The sequence below is a fragment of the Phacochoerus africanus genome, chromosome 2 (assembly GCF_016906955.1).
Source record: "Phacochoerus africanus isolate WHEZ1 chromosome 2, ROS_Pafr_v1, whole genome shotgun sequence".
Taxonomy (NCBI): domain Eukaryota; kingdom Metazoa; phylum Chordata; class Mammalia; order Artiodactyla; family Suidae; genus Phacochoerus; species Phacochoerus africanus.
Window position 1 is genome coordinate 75,289,100 of NC_062545.1, and position 25,242 is coordinate 75,314,341.

At 39.5% G+C, this 25,242-nt stretch overlaps 1 protein-coding gene across 2 annotated transcripts in view; it reads left to right on the top strand.

The window, feature by feature from the left end:
- Positions 1-25,242, top strand: part of LOC125116837 (uncharacterized) — a 152,847-nt gene that overhangs the window by 45,794 nt on the left and 81,811 nt on the right. For both annotated transcript variants that reach the window (XM_047762415.1, XM_047762425.1), the window contains 8 exons: positions 1,681-1,808; positions 8,460-8,660; positions 9,386-9,507; positions 11,375-11,603; positions 15,470-15,672; positions 18,173-18,328; positions 21,027-21,120; positions 22,280-22,417. In XM_047762415.1, the coding sequence (XP_047618371.1) occupies positions 1,681-1,808; positions 8,460-8,660; positions 9,386-9,507; positions 11,375-11,603; positions 15,470-15,672; positions 18,173-18,328; positions 21,027-21,120; positions 22,280-22,417 (1,271 nt within the window). The remainder of the gene's footprint in view (positions 1-1,680; positions 1,809-8,459; positions 8,661-9,385; positions 9,508-11,374; positions 11,604-15,469; positions 15,673-18,172; positions 18,329-21,026; positions 21,121-22,279; positions 22,418-25,242) is intronic.

Genomic DNA, 25,242 nt, shown 5'->3' on the forward strand with positions numbered 1-25,242 from the left:
GCTATTTAGACTCCACTTGTTGCCTAGTGGCATTTCTCCATCACCCATTAGGTGCAGGGCCCTGAGGGAAGCAAAGTTAGCAAGTGAAATTAACAGTTTTTTTCTGAGTGACAAAAAATAGTGATTGACCTTGGGGAAACCAGTTAGAAGCAGAGATATTCCTGAGCTTCTGACAGAAAATCACCAGGATGCACAAAGACCTGGCCAGGAAAATGCCAGACAAGCCCCAAACAAAGAAATCATTACTCAGGGTAATCAAATAACTCACATCTGTATTCTCTCTTCCTTTTGGTATCACCCAAATTTATCCAGTTTTAGAAGGTGAGGTAAGAATCATTCCTTTTGGAATAATATGGCCTCACTGGTGTTGCATTTGGAAAGAATTTAAAGAATTTCTAGATACACTGCAATACCTGAAGGGAAATTTAGCAAGGGATTGTGCCGTTTGGTAATATATATACAGACTTTAAATAAGTATAATTCGTGTTCATATTATTATAAAATGCTTCTCAAAAATATTTGACAATTAACCTTTCAGATCCCATCAAGAATTAATTTAGTATTGGGTTAAACTCTTCGTTTTCTTTTGGCCACAGACCATTTGTGATCTGAATGATGGGATGTGGTGATGGCATCCACCATTCCACGGCATTTAATTTCAGCCCTTAGCTTTCATCTTTATTGGTCATCCTACATACTAGTGCACAATTTATGCTGATACTAATTTACAATACAATGTGACTATTTCCAGCTGCTAAGAACTTGCTTTGGGAAGTTCCTGCTATGACACAGTGGATGTAAATGCATATCCAGTAGTATCTGAAAAGGATCTGGCTTTGACATAGCCGTGGTGTAGGTTGCAGCTGCAGTTTGCATTCGATCTCTGTCCTAGGAACTTCCATATGCCACGGGTGAAGCTAAAAGAGGGAAAAGAAAAAAAAAAAAGAGAACTTTGATTGAAATACTTAATCATATGAGCATCTCTCAACTACTGAGTGTACAGTCATCTGTTGTGAAACGATTTCCCAACTGCTGCTAGAGAAATTCCTGACCAAAGTTTTTCTCTTGTTTAGTACCCATCATATATTTGATAATTATTAAACCTGAAAATCGCTTAATTTTTAATATTTTATTCTGAAATAGGCCACTTAAAATTTTAAGCAATAATAACGCTGATAGTGAAAACTTACATTAGTATAGTGGGAAAATATTTTAGCTGAATAATGGCAATGATTACACTTATTGATTTAAGTTAGTAATTAACATATTTAGGGAGTATCTTAGAAATTTTCCTGAAAATTTTTGACTTGGCAGGTTAAACTGGGTTTGTTGTTAAACCACCAGGGACCTGTTTTTTTTACAGAAAGAGAAGCATGTTCTGCCTTTAAATTACAAGTTTGAGGGCATTTTAGTAAATATTTCATGTTAACTTAACTTTGGTTATAGTTCTAAAATTAGTCTTTAAAAGTAAAAACAAAAACCTTAGTTGATTTAGAAGTCAGCATGTATGAACTTAGGGCCTAGTGTTGCCCAGAGATCTTTAGCTGATTCTTAGGAATCCCAGTTACCCTTTCCTAGGTATTCCTGAGAGGGAGCTGACAATCCTAGGGATGCATTTCTACTAGGAAGAGCTTCATGGAGAGGTCTGTCTCTGGTCATTCTCATCCATTTCTCTGTCAGGTCACAAAGTGGGCGGCAAGTCAAATATTGACCAGGACTGGGGATGGATCCATGCAGGTGTGGACAGATTTGCTGTGCTATATGACATGTGGACTTGGGAAGCAACTCTTCTAGAAAACAAGCGCCAGGTATTTTCACCTAGAAACAAAACTTCTATTAAACACTCTTACAACACCCAATATATATATTTTTAAACCCAGTGGGTCTTTTAGAGCAGCTCAAATAAAGTGAATAATTATTTAAATAATATCAGCTAGTTGTAAGGATGCAAATAATAAATTTTATGTTCTTTGCTGTGGTTCTTTGTTACCAAAAATAAAATATGAAGCATATGACTTTATCTTACAATTTGTTAGAAGGCTGTATAATTTAGGCCCTTTTCTAATATGTATTCTTTTAGTGAGAATGAGTGATGATTTCATTCATGTTCATTGTCCTGTCAGGAACCAGCCTCACTTTGCTAAATGACAAACTGACTGACCTTATTCTGGCTTTTAGACGTGGGTGTGAGCAACTGGGCAGGGGTTTCCAAACACAGAAATGACAGGATTAGAAGACTGGATGTTGGGGTGAGAGAATGAGGGTGGAGTTAAAATGACTTCCTCAGGCTTACAGAAGAGGCTGTTAACTGAAACAGAATGGAAGAGGAGGGGTGTATTTAGAGGGAAAGATAATTTTGAGTCTAGGATAAAAGGCACATGAGGAAGGTTTGATAAAACCCAGGTGTGCATGTTTTGCGGGAGCTATAGATTTGAATCTCAGGACCAAGTATGAGCTGCGGAATGAATGTGGAAGTTGAACCATAGTAATGAATTGAAATGACTAGGAAAAGCCAGAGATGTCTGAAATGGGTCTCATTATATTTAAAGAGAAGGTTATGGAATAAGAATCCATGAGAAGAGTCCCCTTTGTGGCACAGTGGAAATGAATCCAACTAGTATCCATTAGGACGTGGGGTCGCTACCTGGCCTTGCCTAGTGGGTCGGGGATCCGGTGTTGCCGTGAGCTGTGGTGTAGGTTGCAGATACAGCTCGGATCCTTTGTAGCTGTGGCTGTGGTGTAGGCCAGCAGCTGTAGCTCTGATTCAACCCTTAGCCTGGGAACTCCTATATGCCACACCTGCAGCCCTAAAGAGACTACTGAGAAAAAGGAAAGGATAATGCTAGGAAAGCCCACTGGAAAAAAAGCATTTTAATAGGAGAGAATGGTTACTTGCATGAAGTACAGTGAAGCATTAAGAAAGATGAGTACTAAAAACCAGACGGGGGTCAGCCATCAGGCAGTCATTTCCAGCTTCTCTTTAAAAAGTAGTGGAGGTGGAAGCCAGTTTACAGTGCACTGTGATGTGGTCAGAAGATGGGGAAGTGGAAATGTTTTCTTTGAATTGTTTTTCTAGTAGAATAGATGGTTTACTGTTTCATCTACTCTCTGGTCTCTTACTCAGAGATGTAGGTCACCCAATTTTTGAAAACAACTGGCTGGACTTAAAGGGTGAAAGCCTAGGGCTTTTAAAATTGTTCCTCTTTTCTAAAAAATTTTTTTATTAAAGTGTAGTTGATTTACAATGTTCTGTCAATTTCTGCTGTACAGCAAAGTGACCCAGTCATACATATATATATGCATACATTCTTTTTCTCATATTATCTCCTATCATGTTATATTACAGGTGATGAGATATAGTTCTGTTGTACAATAGGACCTCATTACTTATCCATTCTAAATGTAATAGTTTGCATCTACTAACCCCAAACTCCCAGTCCATCCCACTTCCTCCCCCGCCCCCATCTTGGCAACCGCAAGTCTGCTCTCCCTGTCTGTGAGTTTGTTTCTGTTCTGTAGATAGGTTCATCCTGTACCATATGTTAGATTCCACATATAAGTGATATCATATCATATTTGTCTTTCTCTTTCTGACTTACTTCACTTAGTATGAGAATCTGTACTTCCATCCATGTTGCTGCAAATGGCATTGTTTTGTTCTTTTTTACGGCTGAGTAGTGTTCCGTTGTGTATATGTACTACATCTTTTTAATCCATTTGTCAATGGACATTTAGGTTGCTTCCACGTCGTGGCTATTTTGAATAGTTCTGCAATGAACACAGGGGTGCATGTATCTTTTTGAATGAAAGTTTTGTCCAGATATATACCCAGGAGTGGGATTGCTAGATCATATGGTGGTTCTATATTTAGTTTTCTGAGGGACCTCTATACTGTTCTCCGTAGTGGTTGTACCAGCTTACATTCCCACCATCACTGTAGGAGGGTTCCCTTTTCTCCACACCCTCTCCAGCATTTGCTATTTGTAGACTTATTAATGATGGCCATTCTGACCAGTGTGAGATGGTACCTCATTGTAGTTTTGATTTACATTTCTCTAATGGTTAGAGATGTTGAGAAGTCTTTCATGTGCCTGCTGGCTATCCATATGTCTTCTCTGGAGAAATGTCTATTTAGGTCTTCTACTGATTTTTTGATTGGGTTGTTTAAAAATTGTTCTTCTTTTCAAAGAAAACTGGCCTCTAGAGTTTGCATCTGCAACCCTTGATTGCCAGTTAGAACTTTATTGGGATTGACTGAGTAAATGGGAGACAGACTCAGTGTAGAAACTGGAGAGGCCACATTAAATGTAAGCAAGACAGTCCTCACACTCATCATTTATTGGTTCAGATATGAGTTTTAAATATCCCCCTTTTCTGTACTTTCCTTACCTCTCTTTTGGTTCTTCCAGGCCTTCTATGGAGGCCCCAGGCAGGACTCTGTAGCAGAGAATAGACGAGCAGAGAGTAATTAAAAACAAATCAATTTCTCCTCACTTTGGCCTAAGGTTCATTTTGTGCTAAACGACAAGGGCAATCTATTGGTTTCTTCTATGGTACATGAAATTATTTTAACTTAAAACAGTCATTGAAAAATACCTCCTTCCTAACTACCCTGAGAATAAGTTCGCTATCTGTGCCAAAACTGGAAAATGTGGCCTTCTAAATCAGAAATTGTCAAAAGAGTCTGTTTTCAATGGATAAACCAGATTTTTATCTAGAGTACAATTGATTTTTCCCCATACTTATTCTACAGCCAAGTGTCCTCAGCTGTTTTTGATTGTTAAATATGTTGGAATCACTAAAGTTAAGAATTTCTCATACACATTGGGTTGTCTTAAATCTGTATTATGAAAAATGCTCATAAAAAAAGAGCTGGTAGGAATTTAGGTGGATTAAGAGACTCAGAGAGGCCAGGCATCAGCTGTACCAGTTCCTAAGGGATATTTATACCAATGTTAATTCTGTCCACTGCCACCAGAGGACACATTTTTAGGGTAATTTGAATTTGTATTTAAAGCACTTAGAAAAAAAAAAAAAAGGAAAAAAATTCTGTGACTAGTGATATCTGACATTGATTTTCTATTTTACATTTTCATTTGACCTAAAATACTGTTTCTCAGAGTTTTTTTAAACTCAAGAAATAAAAAGAGGTTGAGGTAAAAAATATAAACACAGTACAGCTAGAGATTATTCATTCTGGCTCTTTTTCTATTTTCTCCAGTATTTAATGCCTACCATCAGTGTGTACCACATATTATTTGGCCTAAAAGTTGGCCCTTGATATACACAGGTGACATTTGACAGGCTAGGAAGACTTCTTAAACAAATGCCAGCCAAGAGTTTAAATGGAAATGGGCCAGTTAGCAAACACATAATAAATAGAACCTGTGAGATGGAAAGATCACAGTCCTATCCCTGTTGGGAAAGAATTCATAATAAAATTATGCAATGGACCATCTGAGAGCTTTTCAAGTTGGAGGTCAAACCTTGAAAAAAGGCTTGTCAATTTAAAAAGAGCCATATTTTTCCTTCTCAACAGCTAGGGTCGCCGGGTAAAATATTTGGGATATATATACTAAAAAGGTATGGGTTGTTTACATATATACATATATATTCACATTGAACTTGACCTGTAATTTTCTTTGTTAAATCTGGCAATCCTACCACCAACAAAGTGCTCTTAGCAATTTAGCACCAGCCTCTGCAACCTGGTATCACCAGATTGGAATCACCAGCAAGAACCCTCCCCATGAACTTCCCCTGCCAAAGAGCCAAACAGTAGGGCTCTTTGTGCAAAAACAGGGCAAGGCAATACAAATAGTATAAACCAGCTCCTGGGATTGCGCTGGCACAGCCAGATAGGTTTAAATTTGTCACAAATGATTTAGGGAAGTAATTGTTTCTTTCCTAATCTTTCCCCTAGGCTATTGAGAAACACCCTTCTTACCCCATCTAGTCACTCCTTCATTTCTGCTTTGTCTTCCGCTGTTTAATAATTGAATATCATTCTAGAGTAGAACTCTGTGGACAGAATGTAGTCATTTAGATCTCCTTTCTTGCTTCATTTTCCCCAGGGGCTCGCTTAAAGGCAAAGGATCTCCACCTTCCTTCATCTCATGCTCTGAAGTGTGTGACCTTTCTAACCTGTGGAGCACATTCTGTGTCCTAAGCTTTTAGCCTCTTTGGGAGTTATCCTATTTTTTTTTTTTTCTTTTTATAGCCACACCCACACTTTTACTCCCACTGGGCTAGGGGTCGAATCAGAACTGCAGCTGCTGGGCCTACACCACAGCCACAGCTAATACTGAATCCTTTAACCCACTGACTGAGGCCAGGGATCAAACTTGCGTCCTCATGGACACTGTGTCAAGTTCTTAACCCTCTGAGCCACAATGGGAACTCCTATCCTTTTAATACTAAGAATGACCAAGGTCCCTTGGACCAATGTTTCCCAAAGGGCATTCTGCAAAACTAGATGCTAAGTAAAGTGCCCCAGGCTCTCCATTTTTGAGCCTTAGCACTGAAGCCCAGACGGTGGACATTTCTAAGACAGTATTTGATTCCTCATTTGCTATTGATTCTTAAGCATTTAAGAATGAGACTCAGGAGACAGTCCTGGCTTTCCCTCCACTTGGTTCCTTTACTCTCCTCTGATCTGTTGCCACCTGTATTCAAGTAGTGCTTACTCCCTCTCAGTTCTTTCCGGTCTTGCATTCTAAGCTATGGACTCTGCACAATGAAAGGGACTCTTTATGTCCTTTTAGAAAATTCTTTAGTTTCTTTGGAAGTGGACTGGCCTCCTGGCCTCAAACCACTAGGAAGATACCCAAGTTCCAATACCCAAGGAAACAAAAAACTCTCTTCTCTAATGCATCCCTAAGAGTACTAGGCTGTCAGATTGGTAGAAATTGCAACCTCAGCAATCCACTCCTTGCTGCCAATTAAATGCACACACTGGGCACACCCATGTCTTTGGTGACAAAGCTAACGCAGGAGCTGAGGCCTTTCAGAGAATTTAAGTCTGCATTAGAGATGCTGGTCAAAGATGACTAGGAAGTGACACACCGAGCTGAAACTCTGAGAGGACATGTTGGATTAGAATGACAGAGTAAAGGGATCCATCACCTTGTGAGCCCAGTGGGAGTAGAAGTTCAGAAGCCTTCAGTCAGAGTTGATTTATTCATCAAGTGATATAGACTTGGTGTGTTTAGGATTGAAGAACTTTTCAGGGACCACTGAAAATAAGAGAGATCTGAGGGGAAAAAAAGCATGCATTTCTTATAAACACAAAAATAAAATACAAAACAGTTACCAACAAATGCTTAAATGACATTTGAAAACAGTTTATAGATCAGATGTTCTTACTTCATAAGAATCCTCAAGAACATACTGCCCAGAAAATCATAGCCAATCACTAATTAAATGTATTGCTCATAGCCAAAGAATTTGAAAAGCAAAATTATAAATATCATTTAACATTTTTATAGGAAAAATGTATTAGGATGTGTTTTAATATATTTGATATGATCTCCAAAAGTAAGTGTGCCTAAGCCTATGAAGGTTTTAAACAACCCTAAAACAGTAACTACATTGTTCAGAACTACTTACATATAGGCCTCTAGGTCCTTGTTTGGGATTCCAGCCCATTACTAATTACACACAAATAGAATTTATATACAGGACAGAAATTCCTTAAGCTCCTAGACAAATGCAAAAGCAAAATAAAGAGCATCTCTTTCTGAATTCCTATACTAAAAACTCTCTTCGGTTAGGGTGTGGAAGCTTTCTTCAATTTTTAGAAAAGACTTGTGAACTCCACTAAAACAGAAGCTTCCCTTGATGCACTTGAGAGTTCTGTGCATAGATCCTTCCTAGTGGAGTCCAATCTGGGATAAATGCCTTTATATTTAGAGGAAACTTTTCATTCTTGGCCTTCTATTCTAACCACCACCACTTCACCCCCCCCCCCAATCACTTTACTATATATAGGTGAAACTTTAGCGAACTGTTAAAGAGAAGGGATTATAAATGGGGCTGAGGATAGAGAAGAGGGACAGAGGCCACCTGCCTATCTTTGGTGATGGAGTTTAATGGGGGAGGGAGAATGGGTCTGTGGGAAAAGGTGTTGGAGATAATATATTTGATGAGGTGGCATTGAATGCACTGTCTCATTGGAGTTTATGATTATTAGATGTTGTATTATTCATTATATAACCCACCTTTTATTTGTGGAGAGCAGGGGAAGAGGGGACAGAGGTGAAACGAGTGCTTTTCCCCTTGCCCTCCCTAACCTGGTCTGTGTCACACTGGTGCTGCACTGCCCACATGGGGCTCGTACCCAGAGGTTCAGAGCTGTCTCTCTCCTGCCAAAGGTGGGGGGGCTTTCCAAAGCCTGGAAAGGGTGTGGACTCCCCTCTCTTTGCTGGGCCCTGTTCTCTGACTATCAACCTTATTTGCAGCTTCTTGACAGTTATTTCGAAGCCTATCAGCATGCGTTGGACCCAGAGGAGAGGTTTGCCTTGGCACAAGTGATCATTGACATTATGCACAGGTGCCCACGGTTTGATCTCAGCCACCCTTACTTCATTAAGGCCTACCGTGATGAATGCGCCTGCCTGAGGCTCCACCTGCAGCTAGTGAGGGATGTCCTCAACCAGCATGTGAGTACATTTGGGTTTTAAAATATTCCAAGTACGAAGAGGATGGAAAACATGGGCCAGACCCGAAAGTCATGTTTTCCTTTCAGTGCTGGTCCAGAATCTGGGTTTTCTAGGGCAGCATGTACACCATGCTTATTTGTAAGCTTATTTGCATTGTTGAATTCCAAGTATGACTACAATCTTAAAGGGAGGTTTCCAACCATAATTACATTTAATGGCCCACAGAGAATTGACAACCTGTTTTCATCCAATCACAGAGTTTATTGGTAGTAAAAGACTAAACCTACCCCCTTGTAGGACATTAATGTATAAAATTATATGTTTTTTAAAGGTTGTATTTTAAGGACACTATAAGAAATGATCACAGTCTTTGTCCTCTGGGGAAAAGCTAGGAGATAACAGTTGTTGCAATACAGTTACCTTAGGTCTGCTTAGAATTTTTTCATTTTAGTCAAATTATTTGACAAAAAGAAGTTTTCTCATGCTTCTTAAGATTGCCTGAAGCTGGTGGCCTTTGCTTTTCCTGGCTGACCCTTGGCTTAGACTAAAAGGCAAGCATGTCTCTGAGTGAGTGAATCCCCAAAACCCATGCCTGAGTGAAAATTAGTCAAATAATGAAGAGATGCAAAGGGCTGATGTTCTGTGCTTCTCATGCCAAGGCTCATAACTCACATCCATGGGAAAGTTTAACTTTTCTAATTTTAGATTTTATGTGACATTTCTAGATAGAGCGTCAGCGGGAGTATGTCCAGAGGCTTTGGCGAAAAGGCCATCCAGATAATAGCAATACATTTGGACTTCCCCTTAACATAATTTGCAAACAGCTCATTTCCATCAACAATAGCTGGTAAGCTGATGTTGTCTTTAGATGTTTTACATTTAATTTCTGGATAATTTAAGGGTATGATGTTAAGTCTAATACTATTCTACAAAGCACCTCTCTAGTATTTGGAGATGAAAGAAATAAATATAAAAGCCACAGGAGAGGGATTACTTTGCATACTTAATATCTATTCACTTTTTAAATAAAGAATAGGAATTTTAAACTTATGCCACTGTGTGCAGAACCTCCATTTCCTTGAGAAGTTCTCAAAAAAAAAAAAAAAAAAAACCTAGTTGCTTTTGAAATACCGTCAGAGGATTTTTCAGAGGTGCCACACAGGCCAACATATATGAAACATGAATGTGCTTAAAATTTCTCAAAAAGGAATTTCTTTATTCTAGCAAGTGTTAACCAAAAGATTTCTGCAGATTCACCTTGTGACCCACCCCCACCCCTTTAAGGAGGAGTTTAAATTTCTTGAGACCACTCAGAGGGAGTACATAAAGTCACCCCCTTGATATGCAGTATGATTCCCCCGCCACTATTCCTTTCCAACCTCTGAGGTTACAGAGGATCAAGGAAGCTGGTGAAAAGCCCCAAGTAAGTCTGAATAGTCCAAGATCACAACCTCTCTGTTGCCTCCAAATGGGTAGAGAAATTGTCCAACTCCTTTCAACATTCAACAGATATTTTTTATGTAGCTATATGGGCAGTGTGCTTGGAGCTAGGGACACAGATGTGAACAACAGAGGTGTAGCCCTGCCCCTGGGAAGTGTATAGCCCAGCAATACAAGCAGACTTTCAGTAAGAAATTGCCACAGTGGGCTATGATGTCATCTTGGTGCGTCATCCCATGGAGAGGCATCCCATGGGTAGGGTGCCATTGGATCTCATTGCTGAGATTCTAACCTTGTCTCTTAAGAAAGAGCCCTGGGAGCTCCAGGCCCAAGACTGCATTTTCTCTGAAGACCTTACTCAGGACTGATTTTTTTTTTTTCACTGTAGTAAGTGTGAGACACCAGCTCTGTGTTTGTATGCTACAGCAAGGATCATGCTAAGACTACGCGGATGCTAAGGCCATCCGAATAGTCTTAAAAGCAAATGATACGTGCTTGATGAGAACCCTTTCCAGATTTAGGGTTGTATTTTCTAAGATCTAGGACTAAGAAGAATCCCATGTACATGGATTTAAGAAGTATTTATGTTCTTTAGTTCTGTGTAGGCATAGAAGGGCCCTTGACCGTTGCTATATCCTTATTTCCAAAGAATAACCTGAAAACATTTTATCATTTCTGGTCTCAATTATTTATAAAATATATCATTTTGATGGTAAACATGAATGATTCTAGCAGTTTTGTATAGAACTTAAAAATTGTCTTAATCCATTATCATTTAGGGGAAATAAAGAATAAAGAATCAGGTGAAAAATAGAAATAGCCACAGAAATTATTTAATATTTAATCACTCTTAAGTTATTTTGTTTTCAAATATTTGGCTAAGTATTGATTATAGAAATATTGACAGGTTTGCCATAACACAATTTTAGAATCTTTTTTTCAAATTTATTGAGATGTAATTGACTCGCAGCACTGTGTAAGTTTAGGGTGACTAGCATAATGATTTTACTTACAATAAATCTCCTTCTTGGATTTTAGAATGAACTCCTATGTCTTCCAATTTTAAAAGAGTTCACATTAAAGCAAAGAACATTCTGTATTACCTAGTGGGTTCCCTGGACAGCCTCTAGGCCCCTTTGAGCTTCTGGTTTTTTATAATGCCCTAGATTATGAGTGTTTTATTTGTCTTGAAAAATATAAAATCCAGATATCTTTGGAAGCAGGTTAAGTTCTTCACTGTGTAAATTTGTTGTTAATTGTTTCTCTTCATTAAGCCCAGCTTTGAAAAATATTTACCTGCTGGAGTTCCACCCTTCTCTGGGCCTGGCTTCACACATTCCCAGGGCCCTCGAGCACCTCCTCAGGGAGGCCTGCCACACCTGCCAGCCCACATCAGCCCACGCCCTCACTTTGCTGGAGAGACGCGTGCTGCAGCTGGCCCTGGATATATGGTTCACTCCAGCCAAGCCGGAGTCCTGGTACAGCGCACAGCTCCAGAAAGATGTAGGTTCTTAAAGCAAGTAGGTGGGTCCTTGGCAAAGAGAATGTTTCCTCCCAGATGTTACTGCTTAGCTTTGGTTTTATGTTTGGCTCTATTCCCCTCTATTTGACCAGAGACAGATCATAGTTCTAAGGCTTGCCAACATTTTTATGTTCTTTTTTTTCAGTTTTGGTCAAAGTTTCTGGTTTATCAGGATGCTGCTACAGTAATGATTTACAGAGGAAAATATTTTCTGGTTTATTATTTATATTTTAACAATACATACTTATAATTGTTATTTTTTCTTTCCAAGACTCTTCCTAAAATGTACTCTTTTTGTCCTCAGCTGAGATCTGGTAGAGGAGAGACAGCACTGAGTGAGAAGTCAGTGACCCAGGCTCAAGTTCAGCCCTGCCATTAACTTATTGTGTGACCCTGCACTTTACCTTCCAGTTCTGTAACATTATGTTTGTATATTTGAGGAGGAGGGTGGAGGTGAGCTCAATGATCTTTAAAGACCCTCCCAGCTCCAGTGCTTTCTGGTCCAAACTGTGGCCCAATGATTTACATGGTGTTTGTAATTGGAGTTTAAGTCTTTTCTTTTTCTGTTAAGACTGTTACAGTTGAGCCTGGGTTCCCAATTTTACCTTACTCTGTGTGGGTACTTGCTTTAGGATGAAGGAACTTTCAAGGGCTTCAGCTGCCAAACATGTCTGTTCTACAGGTCTTCCTCGACCTCCTATCCCTTCCTGCCCAAACTAAAGTTTTATTTTCTTTAAAATTAATTTTAAGTTGATCAAAAAAAATTAAAATTCAGAATTTTATCAGAAGAGGAAAACAAAAAAATCATCTAAATTTAACTAATAAAATGCATTTGTAATTATTTTTCTGAATTCAAGTATTATTCATATACATATTTTACAAAGTTCTAATCATATCACTTCATACACTACCTCCTGTTTTTCTCTGTTAACGTCATATTATATATTTTTCCATATTGCTAACTAGTCTTTGTACTCTTTCACCTTTATGACCACATAATTCCCTTAAGTGTTGAATCAGAACTCGTCCAGCCATGTCCCTATTGATGAGCATTCCAGTAGCCTCCAATTTTTCATTATATTAAAAATACTTGGGAGTTCCCGCCATGGCTCAGTGGTAACGAATCCAACTAGTATCCATGAGGACTTGGGTTCAATCCCTGGCCTCATTTAGTGGGTTGGGGATCCAGCATTGCGGTGAACTGTGTTGTAGGTCGCAGATTCTGCTTGGATCCCATGTTGCTGTAGCTGTGGTGTAGGCTGGCAGCTGAAGCTCCAATTCGACCCCTAGCCTGGGAACTTCCATATGCTGTGGGTATGGCCCTAAAAAGACAAAAAAAAAAATACTATAAGGTACATCTCCATACTTACAGATTTTTTTCATATTTTAAATCAGTTCCTTTTGGTAGATTCTTGGAAGTAGATTTGCTGAAACAAAATCTAAGTAGTCTTTGGATATATTTTGGTAGGTCACTTTCTAGAAGCATTGTACCACCAATTATAATACCACCAATAGTACCACTCTGCTACTAACCCTACAATACTAGGTATAAGCATAAGATGTCTGTGCTAATATGTACATATTATATATAAAGGTTCCATTACACTGTTAATTTTCTTTCCTTGCTATTTGTTGAAATTAAGTATTCTTCCAAATGCCTTGTGACTAGCTGTATTTTTTTGTGAATTTTCTGTTCTTTCCCTTAGTTTATTAATCTCTTGGAATCCTAATGTCATTTATCCACTTATATGGGCTCTTCTTTAAAAAAAAAAAAAAAAGCCTTTTAACCCTTTTGTCCATCATATTTTCTGCAAATACTTCCCCTCAGTTTATCTTTTTATTTTTTAACAGAAACTTTTATTTTAATATAGCCAAAACTATTTATCTTTTCTTTGTGATTTCTTCTATTCTCCTAAATCCAGAAAGCAAAACTTCCTACAGATGTTTCATGTTTGTCTTATTTTATTCTAATTTATTAAGGTTTTTATTTTATTTTTAAAATATATAACTCCTTTTTGTATTCCAACTGGAGTATGTGTGTATGTGTTTGCACGCACACATGCACATGTGGCGTGAGATATGGCTCAAAATAGAATTTTTCCCCAAATTACCAGCCATGTATCATACTATCATTTATTGAGAATTGCTTTCACATTGTATTATGGTATGAGATTTTTTTTAATGTATTTTAAATTATCTTATAAATCATAATGAATATCTAGGACACCTATATAGTCTCCCATTAGTGTTACAGAGTTTTGATTATTATCTTTTAAGTGTGTTCAGATTGGGATCTAGAAATATTAAATATTCAGATTAATCTTTGGGCCAGAAAATGGGGCAAGTATTGCCCTCAGAAGACAAACAGGAAATTTAATAAATCTCTTTTTCACTTTGGAAGACTTTAAGAGTCTAAAAGTCGCATCCTTAGGAGTTCCCATTGTGGCAGAGAGGAAAGAATCCAACTAGGAACCATGAGGTTGTCAGTTCAGTCCTTGGCCTGGCTCAGTGACTTAAGGATCCGGCGTTGCCGTGAGCTGTGGTGTAGGTTGCAGACGTGGCTCGGATCCCGAGTTGTGGTGGCTGTGGTGTAGGCCGGCAGCTGTAGCTCCGACAAGACCCCTAGCCTTGGAACCTCCATATGTTGCAGGCATGCCCTAAAAAGCAAAGAAAAAAAAAATAATAATAATAGAATAAAAGTTTCATCCTTGAGTAGGCAAGGCTTTTGGTATATAAGTGAATCCACCCTTAGGAAGCTAAACCAGGAAAGGCAGATTAGGGGGTCCCCAAGTGGGTCCTTGCTGGAAGTGGTATATTAGAGTGTAGCAAAGCTCCTCAGAGTAGAGGAGCCAACCAGGGCAGAAAGGTGTTAAAGAACAATGTCGTTACTTCACATCACCCAAGGCTGGCTCAGAATGGAAGAGCACTGCAGGGGCAGCTTGATAGACTATAAAACTGCAGCTTGGAACTAGGAAACCTAAGTTTACCCTTGGTACTGTTGTGTGACCTTAGAAATTTCTGTGTTGCTTCAGACCCCTCACTGATAAAATGGAAATAGTGGTATCTGTGTTGCCTACATCATGGGGATCTTATGAAAATAAAAATGAATTAATATATATGAAAATACTTTGAAAGTTTAAAACTTCAGTTAGAGGAGTTCCCCTCGTGGTGCAGTGGTTAACGAATCTGACTAGGAACCATGAGGTTGCGGGTTTGATCCCTGCCCTTGCTCAGTGGGTTAAGGATCTGGCATTGCTGTGGTGTAGATTGCAGACGTGGCTCAGATCCCGCATTGCTGTGGCTCTGGCATAGGCCAGTGGCTGCAGCTCCGAATAGACCCCTAGCCTGGGAACCTCCATATGCTGTGGGAGCAGCCCTAGAAAAGACAAGAAAAAAAAAAAAACTTCAATTAGAGAGGTTTATAAGATTATTATTGTTATTAGTCACTAAAATGCTTGAAAAATACCAGAGACTCCTATTTCTAGTTAGGTCCTCTTTGTCATTTCTACTTCATATTTTGGCTTAAAACATTTATAATAATGATAATAGCAAATACTATGTACCAAGCACTTTCTCATATATTAACTCAACCCTTTCAACAACCCTGTGATATAGTTATGATCTATTAGTTTCCATTAGGTTCTTTTATTATCCTTATCCCCCCTTTATAGATGAGGAATTGAGAAACAGAAAAATTCAATAAATTGCCCCAAATCTCACAGTCCATAAGTGGTAGATCTAGGATTTGAGCCCAGGGACTCTGGATCCAGAGTCTGTGCTGCTGACATATGCTTAATATGTCAAACTTCTTTTTTTGTATTTTAAAAGGTATTTTGTTTTCTTTCAGCTGTTTTCAACTAAAGTGATGCGAAATCCCTTTCTCGTGGGGGAGATAGGCTTGCTTGCACTCAAGTCTGCAGCAAATGAAGGACAGAACCAAGGCCAAGATTCTCATATGCTGCTTTTGGAGACATATTCCAAACTTTTAGAAATCTTGACCCTCCGCCATCGGCTGATAGAAATGAGTCTGGAGAGTGTACACTTAGCACGGTCAGTAGAGGGACTAGGGATCCAGATGGAGGATAATAGACTATGGGTCTCCTTGCCTACAAGCCCTGCCCCATCTGCGCCGCCACAGTGGCCAGGGTGACCTTTCTAAATGACTGAAATGATGGCTTTCCGCCCTCCCTCCCTCGTTTCTTCTCCCACATGCCTCTGACCACTGGGCTAGACTGACTTCTCTTCCAAATACCTGGCTTCCTTTCTATTCAGCCATTGCCTTTTAATTAGATGCTTAATATTGGTTTACTGGTTTTCCTGCCAGTGTGAGCTCCCTAAATGGAAAAGCTAAGTCCATGTTGTTTTTCCACAGTACCCTATCAGTTGGTGTGAAGCATGACCCACACCAGGCACTCAATGGACACTGATGGGATTTCCTCTCAAATATAATGAAGTTGAGTAGCAGCACTGAAGTGGAGAGCTGTGAGAAAGGAAAGGCTGAGTCAGTGACAGCATCTAGGTCTGGCAGAGATATAGAAAGTAAAACAAGTGTAGAGAGAGAGAACGCTTAGCGAGTTAGGTTTTAGGTATGAGCATGAGATGGTAAGACAGTTAAGTGAACATATTCCCCAAAAGGAAAATATGGAATGTGAGGATTTGTTGCACATCTGTATAGGTTCTGTTGTGTTCTGGACCCCATGAGAGGCCCTGAAGGCACCAAGAGTCCAGTCATCCACCATTACCACTATCTGGGGCCTACTGTGACCAAGGTCTGTTCTGGGGACTTAATGTATTTAATTTTCAGAATATTCTTATGATATGATATCCTTTTGATATATGATAACTTACAAATATTTTACCAGTGAGAAGGTAGAGAGACTCAAAAAAGTTAAGCAATTTGCCTAAGCTCTCGTAACTAGAAAGTAGTAGAAGCAGAATTCAAATGATGAGCCAAGATATTTTTATTATCCTCATAATTTCTGACCCTTGTTCTCAGGGAGCTCACAATGTACAAGTTACCCCTAATACAGTTTAATATATCATATCTTAATCCTAATGAACAAAGCACCATGGGAGCATGGGAAGTGGTGTGTTTCATTCTTTCAAAGTAAATCTGAGAAAGCTCCATAGAAGAGGGCCTAGGGATGAATCGTATACTCCTCAAATCCATATGTTCAAGCCCTAACCGTAGTACCTCAGAATGTGACCTTATTTAGAAATAGGGTCTTTACAGAGGTAATCAAGTTAAAATGAAATTACTAAGGTGGGCTCTTAACTAGTATGACTGATGTCCTTACAGAAGAGGAAAGTTGGACACAGAAACAAGAGATGGAAAGCTATGTGAAGACACAAAGACAAGATGAGCATCTATAAGCCAAGGAGAAAGGCCTAGAACAGATCTGTTACTCAAAACCCTCAGAAGGAACCAACTTTGCAACACTTGATTTCAGACTTGTATCCTCCAGAACTGAAGACAAGTGTCTGTTGTTTAAGCCACCCAGTTTATGGTACTGTTTTACAGCCTAGCAAACTAATATAGGTGCCATTTGAACTCAACCTTAATGTACCAGCTTCTCAAGATGAAGAAATATGGTAGAATGGGGCTAAGAGAGGAGAAGAAGGTATTCTAGACACACAAGGCTGAAATGCCAGAATAACATCAAATGGAGCCTTGCTGCAAGCCATGGACATGAGAGTAAAGCTCAGAGTTAAAACAGGATAGAGATGGGGTCACAGGTTCTCACACAGAGGGTGATGGTTAGAGCCTGGGGTTGAAATGACAAACTCTCCAAGGAGGGCATGGAGAAGATGAGAAGAGGACTGAGTTTGGAACCCCGGGAAATACCAGGATTTGAAAATAAAGAGGAGAAGCTGGAGTGCTTCTCTGGCATGCAATGGGTGCAGCTCTGCAAGGTCCGCCTGAGCCACGACTGCATCATCCACACCCTGGGGAAGCTGCTGGTGGGGGGGCGTGTGCCTGGCCGCTGCCCTTCCAGGCCGTCCAAGTGACCTGCACAGGGTCCTGCAGGGTCTCTAACAAGGCCAATAACATGGCATGGGTGGTAGAGGAGGGCTACTTAAATAAATAAATAAATAAATTTGAAAAAAAAAAAAAAGGAGAGAGAGTGGTCATGCGGCAGAAGCGTGGAGATCCTGGGTCCAGGAGAACAAAGTTCCCCAAGGACAGGACAGAAGGGTCAGACATGAGGAGCTCTAAGGCAAAATGGTGAACCTTCCACTGAGGGCAATATTGGTGAACTCAGGAGGGCTCTGAAGACAGAAGCCAGCTTGCAGGAAATGAGAGTTGAGGAAGTGCCCAAGCATATCTCCTCCCACTTTAATTACTATCTTTAACTGTCAGAGCTTAGGGCCAGCTCAAAACCTTTGTGACTCATTCAGTTCACACCAGACTTGGCTTACTTTTGTTTTGACTTTTGCTCTTGTGTATATTCAGATGGTTTGGTTTTCTTACCACTTACCTTCCTTCTAGGGGACAATAATAGCAAACATTCTTGCCTTTTTTTTTTTTTCTTTTTTCTTTTTCCTTTAGTCTCTATAAGGAACTGGCATCTGAGATGGGTTTTGAAGAGTTCCATTTGTATATGAGGCCTGTTCACTTTGAATTTGCATCACATGAGGACAAGGTGGCCCATCTACCTCCTGTCTTTATAACCTCTCTGCTGGAGGCCAGTGATCGTGTAGACAGGTGAGCCTTGAGAGAATCAAAATAAAATAATGTAGCAATGGGATGAATGGCCAGTAAAAATAATTTCTATCACCACTGTCTGTGCAAATGCAATTGCATTCTGAATTCTCTCCTTTATAATCTATCTGCTATGATGTCAGTATTTTTCTTTTTCTTTCTTTCTCAGAAAAGGGGGAAAATAAGATCTCAGTCAAGGGGGATAATCAGATTTAAAAACACCAAATACCTGAGAAATGGGAGGATCATATTAGAGAGTTCAAATAGGTGGAATCACAGGCTCAGCAGTGGCCTTGTGACCATGTTGCTTCCAGGTAGAAAGGAGTATGAGGATTGTCTGACTGTGCAGAACCATGGGTCCCTTACCATATCCCTGATATCATTTTCCCTGGGACCAGAAAGAAGTCAGTAAGGTTTTTTGGGTTTTGTTTGTTTGTCTGTTTGTTGCTTTTTTAGGGCTGCACCCACAGCACTTGGAGGTTCCCAGGCTAGGGGTCAAATCAGAGCTGCAGCTGCTGGCCTACACCACAGCAATGGCAAGGCAGGATCCAAGCCACATCTGCAACCTACACCATAGCTCACAGTGACTCCAGATCCTTAACCCACTTAGCAAGGCCAGGGATCAAACCTGCATCCTCATGGTTATTAGTCAGGTTTGTTAACCACTGAGCCATGACGGGAACTCCTCAGTAAAGTTTATTGAGCAGCTGTTTCTTCAAAATTCTAGTGCAATGTACAAATCTAACATGTATGGCAGGCAATATCTCAGAGAGGCTCTTTTGTTGGCAAGTAAAAGAAATGGACTTAAACCAGTGGAACCTCTTTTTCATGCACCATAGTTTTAGCCCATTGCCCCAAAGAAAATACTCTTACTAGTAATAGATCATGAATCTACTCAGTGGGGGAAAGGAATCTTTCTCCCCTACACAGAATCAGCCTTTTTTTTTTGTTTTGGTTTTGGGTTGGGTTTTTTTTTGGAGGGGGGGGTGTTTTTGTCCTTTTTAGGGCTGTACCAGTGGCATATGGAGGTTTCCAGGTAGGGGTCCAATCAGAGCTGTAGCCGCCGGCCTAACCATAGCCACAGCAACTTGGGATTCTAGCCATGTCTGCAACCTACACCACAGCTCATGGCAACACCGGATCCTTAACCCACTGAGCAAGACCAGGGATAGAACCTATATCCTCAGGGATGCTAGTCAGGTTCACTAGCCGCTGAGCCACAACGGGAACTCCACACAGAGTCAGCCTTTGCTGTTTACCAGGAAGAAACTTGTTTCCTCCTCTTTTCCTTCTCTGCTAGTCTGCCCTTCCCCTAAGGGTCTTAGTTCTATCCCTGGAAATTCCTGCTGTGGGTCCTGCCCCAAGGAAGGCAAAGATAACTCCAGAGGAGGGAAAGTCACTTTTGTTTTGCTAAAGTGTATCTGAAGGGGGTTGGGATGATAGTATCCCAGAATTTCTCAACCTCAGCACTTTTGAAACTTGGAACTGTAAATCTCTTTTCTTGGAGAGGGGTGTTCTGTAAATGAGAGGTGGTTTAATAGCACCCCTGGCCTCTATGCCCCAGATGCCAGTAGTTCTCCCATTTCTGGTAGTCACAAATGTCTCCAGCCATTGTCACATGTCTCCTAGAAGCAAAATCTCTCTGCTCTATCCTGCTGCACAACCTAAACCAAAAAAGGTAATTTATGTAAGGCTACAAAGATACCTCACAGAACTGAAGGCAGAAAAAAGTATGATTGGGCCTCAGGCAAGGTTCTCTCCAACCTGGAGCCAAGCTGTTCTCTGGCTCATCAAGGGCCTCCTGCCAGAGCTGGTATTTTGCACTGCTGTGAATATTTTCTGGGCATATTTTGGGGCATGCTTTTGTTCAGCTAGAATCAACCAATCAGCACAAACTGTCTGAATGCTTTGTGGTCTGGCCAAGTGGTGAATGGTCCTCCCAGAGATGCCCCAGAAATCCTTTAAGATCTGAGGAGCTTTCTGAATTACCAGGGGAAGATTTACACAACCAAGGAACTTGTGTCTTGAATTTGTATTTGTTTTATGTCTGTTAATTCCTTCAAGTTATCACTTTGGAGTGCTACTACAGCAACAACATATACCAAATATGAGCATAGTGACTTATATTTTGAAAAACACATTTGTGTATATTATTTCACTTAATATTTGCACAACCTTACAAGATAGATGATAATCCCATTTACAGATGAAGAAACCAAGGATCATAGTTATTAAATTAACTTGACCAAGTCTCACAGTTATGGACAAAGGACCATGTCTCAAGGTAGAAACATGGCTGTAAAGAACATTTAGATGATTGTTGGAGCTATGGGAGAAGGCGAGAACTGGGCAGCATTTAGGAAGTGAGCAAAGGGGGCTGAGTCAGTGAGGAGCCTGTGTGAGTAAGGTCAAGAAGATAAACGGAAAAACAGGAGAGAGCCATGGTGATCAAAAGAAACATGTCAGACACTCCAGTGTAGATAACCATTACAACCAAACTGCCCAGAGATCAAGGCCAAAACAGACCAAAAAGACCCTGGAGCCCTTTAGTCTTTGGGTGGAAATACCAAGTCTAGCATAAAATCTGTTCTTGCTGTTCCTACCAATGTCCCAGAGCTGGTCATATGTCATTCTGTCCCATCAGAACTGGCATCTCCTGAGGGCATGGCACATCAAAACAATGTCATGTTTCTTCTTGCAGATATTCTCCTGCTACTCTGGTCTTGGCCATCTCTGAAGTGGATAATAACCAAGTTGGCAAATTTAGTTTTTATACAAAGGAAGCCATTCTAAAGGTAAATTTTTTTTTAAAGAAACTTAAGTAAAATTAAGCAATTTGTTCATATATTCCTTTAAAAATTATAATATTTAATTCATATGCATTTGACCCCCATATATAAGAAAATCTTCCCACTTCATAAATAATGAGGTGGGAGCAGCAGAAACGAATCTGACTAGGAACCATGATGTTGCGGATTCCATCCCTGGCCTCGCTCAGTGGGTTAAGGATCTGGCATTGCCGTGTGTTGTGGTGTAGTTTGCAGATGCGGCTCGGATCCTGTGTTGCTGTCGCTGTGGTGTAGGCTGGCAGCTGTAGCTCGGATTCGACCCCTAGCCTGGAAACCTCCATATGCCATGGGTGAGGCCCTAAAAATCAAAAAAGAAAGAGAGAGAGAAAGGTGGCCCTGCCTTGTTTGAGTGCAGAACCACTTGTGATAATCTCTATTCCATATTAAAAAGAAGCACATGTAGTGATCCATCTTACCATCTTTGCACAGAGCCTTTGAACCATATACTTGTCATTGGAGCTTTGATCTCTCTAAACCTAGTGCTATTTCTCCCCCCTACTCGGATGGACTTTTTTGTTTCTATATGTGTAGGTTTGTATTTGTGTGTGTGTTTTGAACATTAGTCTAATCTTGTTTCATAAGAGCCTACCTTTGAGCACATGCTTGCTAGTTAATCAGAGCCTACTCATCCTTTTCTGACAATTCGGGAAACCTGACCATGTCCAGACACAGAGCTGTCAGGCCTGGAACCTGCCTTCAACAGATGAAAAGCTGCTTAGGGAGAGAACAGATTCAGGCTTGTGGCTGAGGAGCAAGCATATCCAGCAGTTTGATCCATATATTTACATGCTTAGAAAGTGGAACTCCTCACTCTTTACCTTCTTTTTTTTTTGTTTGTTTGTTTTTTCTTTTTAGGGCCATACTGCGACATAGGGAGGTTCCCAGGGTAGGGGTCGAATCAGAGCGACAGCTGCTGGCCTATGCCACAGCCAAAGCAACGTGGGGTTCTTAACCCACTGAGTGAGACCAGGGATCAAACCCCCATCCTCATGGATACTAGTCGGGTTCAATACCACTGAGCCACAACAGGAACACAACAGGAACTCCTTCACCTCTTTCTTTCATGAGATAAATTCCTAATATCTTTCACATTTTCTTCCTTTAGCTCCTGCTACATTCGGGAGTGGAAAATATGCAAGTGACCCTTGCGTGCCAAGCTACTCAGAAAAATGCTTTAATGGTGGCTCTCCAGCAGGCGTCCTTCTATCACACTCCCCGAGGGGGCTGTCCTGCTGATGTCAAGGTCAGCCTGTAAGATGGAGAAGCCTGAGACATGCTACCAATACTGCCAGCTACTGTCCAGCTGCCCCATCGTTCCCTCTCTCCCTCTCCCCTCCTCCTCAGTCCTTTCCTTCTTCCCATCCTCCTCTTTCCCTCCTTCTCTTTTCCTCTTTTTTCCCTCCCTTTCCCTATCTTTTTAATCTTCTTTCTTTCCCTCTTTCCCGCCCTTCCATCTTTCCTACTGTGAACCAACACATGATCAAATTCTTACTGGACCTGTTAATTTTCAGTGATTTGCTAATAATTTTTCCATTGTATGTAACTCTGTAATATTGACTAGAGTCAACTAGCAGATATATCCTGTTCTTCCACCCCTACCCTTTGAAGATAAATAATTCCATTCTTTTCTGTTTTATCCTTTCTATATTTCTTTTTGCAAAAGTAAGCAGATACATTTGCCCTTCTTTTTTTCACAAAAGGTAAGACAAAATATATTCTCTTTTCCTGCCAGATTTTTTTAGTTGTTATTAAGTCATAATTCGTATAGCATAAAATTCACTCCTTTAATGTATAATTCTCAAGCTCATGAAATCATCACTACTATCAAATTCCAGAACATTTTCCTCATTCTCAAAAAAAAAAATCCGGTACTTACGAGCAGTCAATCCCCATTCCCCACTTTCCTTAGCTCCTAGCAACCAGTAATCCACTTTCTGTCTCTATAGATTTGCCTATTTTGGGCATTTCATATAAATGGAATTACACATATATATGGCCTTTTATGTCTGAATTTTTTCACTTAACATAGTGTTTTCAAGTTTCATCCATGTCAAATCATGTTCCAGCACTTCAGTTTGGGTTTTGTTTTGTTTTGTCTTGTTTTTAACAGATGAATAATGTTCTATTACATGGATATACCACATTTTATTTATCCATTCATCAGGTGATAGGCATTGGGTTGTTTTTACTTTTTGACCATTATGAATAATGCTGCCATGAACATTCATGTAGAAGTTTTTTTAAGGGTATATGTATGTTTTGAGTTTTGTTAACACTTGCTATTATCTCTCTTTTATATTTTAGCCATCCTAGTGGGGGTAGAATATCTTACTGTGGCTTTGATTTGGATTTTCTAATAACTTTTGACATTGACCATCTTTTCATGTGCCTATTGGCTATTTGTATGTCTCTGTTAGAGAAATGTCTATTCAAATCCTTTGCCCTTTTATAAAATTAGTTTTTTTATCTTTTTACTATGGAGTTGTAAGAGTTCTTTACATATTCTGAATCCAAGTTCCTTATCAAATGTATGATTTGCAAGTATTTTCTCCCATTCTGAGGGTCATTTTCTCATTTTCTTGATGATGTTCTTTGAAACAGAAGTTTTTCATTTTGATAAATCCAATTTACCTATACTTCTTTTGTCACTTGTTCTTTTGGTATCACATTGCTTAATCCAAAGTCACAAAGATTTACTCCTATGTTTTCTTCCAAAAGTTTGATAGCTTTAGCTCTTACATTCAAGTCTGTTTCATTTATGTTTGATTTTTGTATGTAATGTGAAGTAAGGGGTCCAAATTCATTCTTTCAAGTGTAGTTTTCCAGCTGTCCCAATACCATTGGCTGAAAAGAGTGATCTTTACCCATTGAACTATCCTGGCACCCCTAACAAAAATCAGTTGACCATACATATGATTGTATTTATGGACTCTCAGTTCTATTCCACTTATCTAAATGTCTGATTTTGTGCAAGTACCACTGTGTTTTGATTACTATAGAGTTGTTTTAAGCTTTGAAATTAAGAAGTACAAGTTCTCCAACTTTGTTCCTCTTTTTCAAGATTGCTTTAGCCATTTTGGGTCCCTTGCATTTTCATATGAATTTTAACATCATCTTGTCAACTTCCCCTCAAAGAAGCACCATTTTAGGAGTTTTCTGGTAGCTCAGCAGGTTAAGAATGCAGTGTTGCCACTGCTGTGGCTTGGGTGGCTGCTGTGGTGTGTGTTCAGTCCCTGGCGTGGGAACTTCCATGTGCCTTGGGCATAGCCAAAAAAGAAAAAGAAAGAAAACCCTTTGGGATTTTGACAGGGATTGCATTGAATCTGTATATCAGTTGAGTACTGTTGCCATCTTAACAATATTAAGTCTTCTGATCCATGAACATGGGCCGTCTTTTCATTTATTTAGGTTTTCTTTAATTTCTTTCAACAGTGCTTTGTGGTTTTCAGTGTACAAGTTCTGTACTTTTGTTAAATTAATTTCAAAAATATTTTTTAGTTTTTTATTATTATAAATGGAATTGTTTTCTTATTTTCATTTTCAGTATTCATTACTACTTTATAGAAGTACGACTGATCTTGTATCTTGCACTTTCTAAACTTGTAAATACTTTATGTGTGTATGTATTCCCTAGGATCTTTTATATAAAAGATTATGTCATCTACAAATAGAGATAAATTTGTTATTCTCTTTTCAATCTGAATGCCTTTTATTACTTTTTCTTGCCTAATTGCCCTAGCTAGACCCTCCAGTACAAGGTTGAATAGAAATGGTGAGAGTGGATATTATTATCTTATCCTATTCTTAGGAGGAAAGCTTTCAATATTTCCCATTAAGTATGATGTTAGCTATGAGTTTTTCTTAGATAATTTTTACTAGGTTGATGACATTCCCTTCTATTCCTAGCTTCTTAATGATTTTATCATGAAGGGGTTTTGGATTTTATCTATGTATAATAATCTTTTGCATTTTTTTCACTTAATCCTGGAAATCACTCCAAATCAGTTCATAGAGATTTTTAGTCCTTTTTGAAAACAACTGTATAGTTCTCTCTTGTATATATGTACT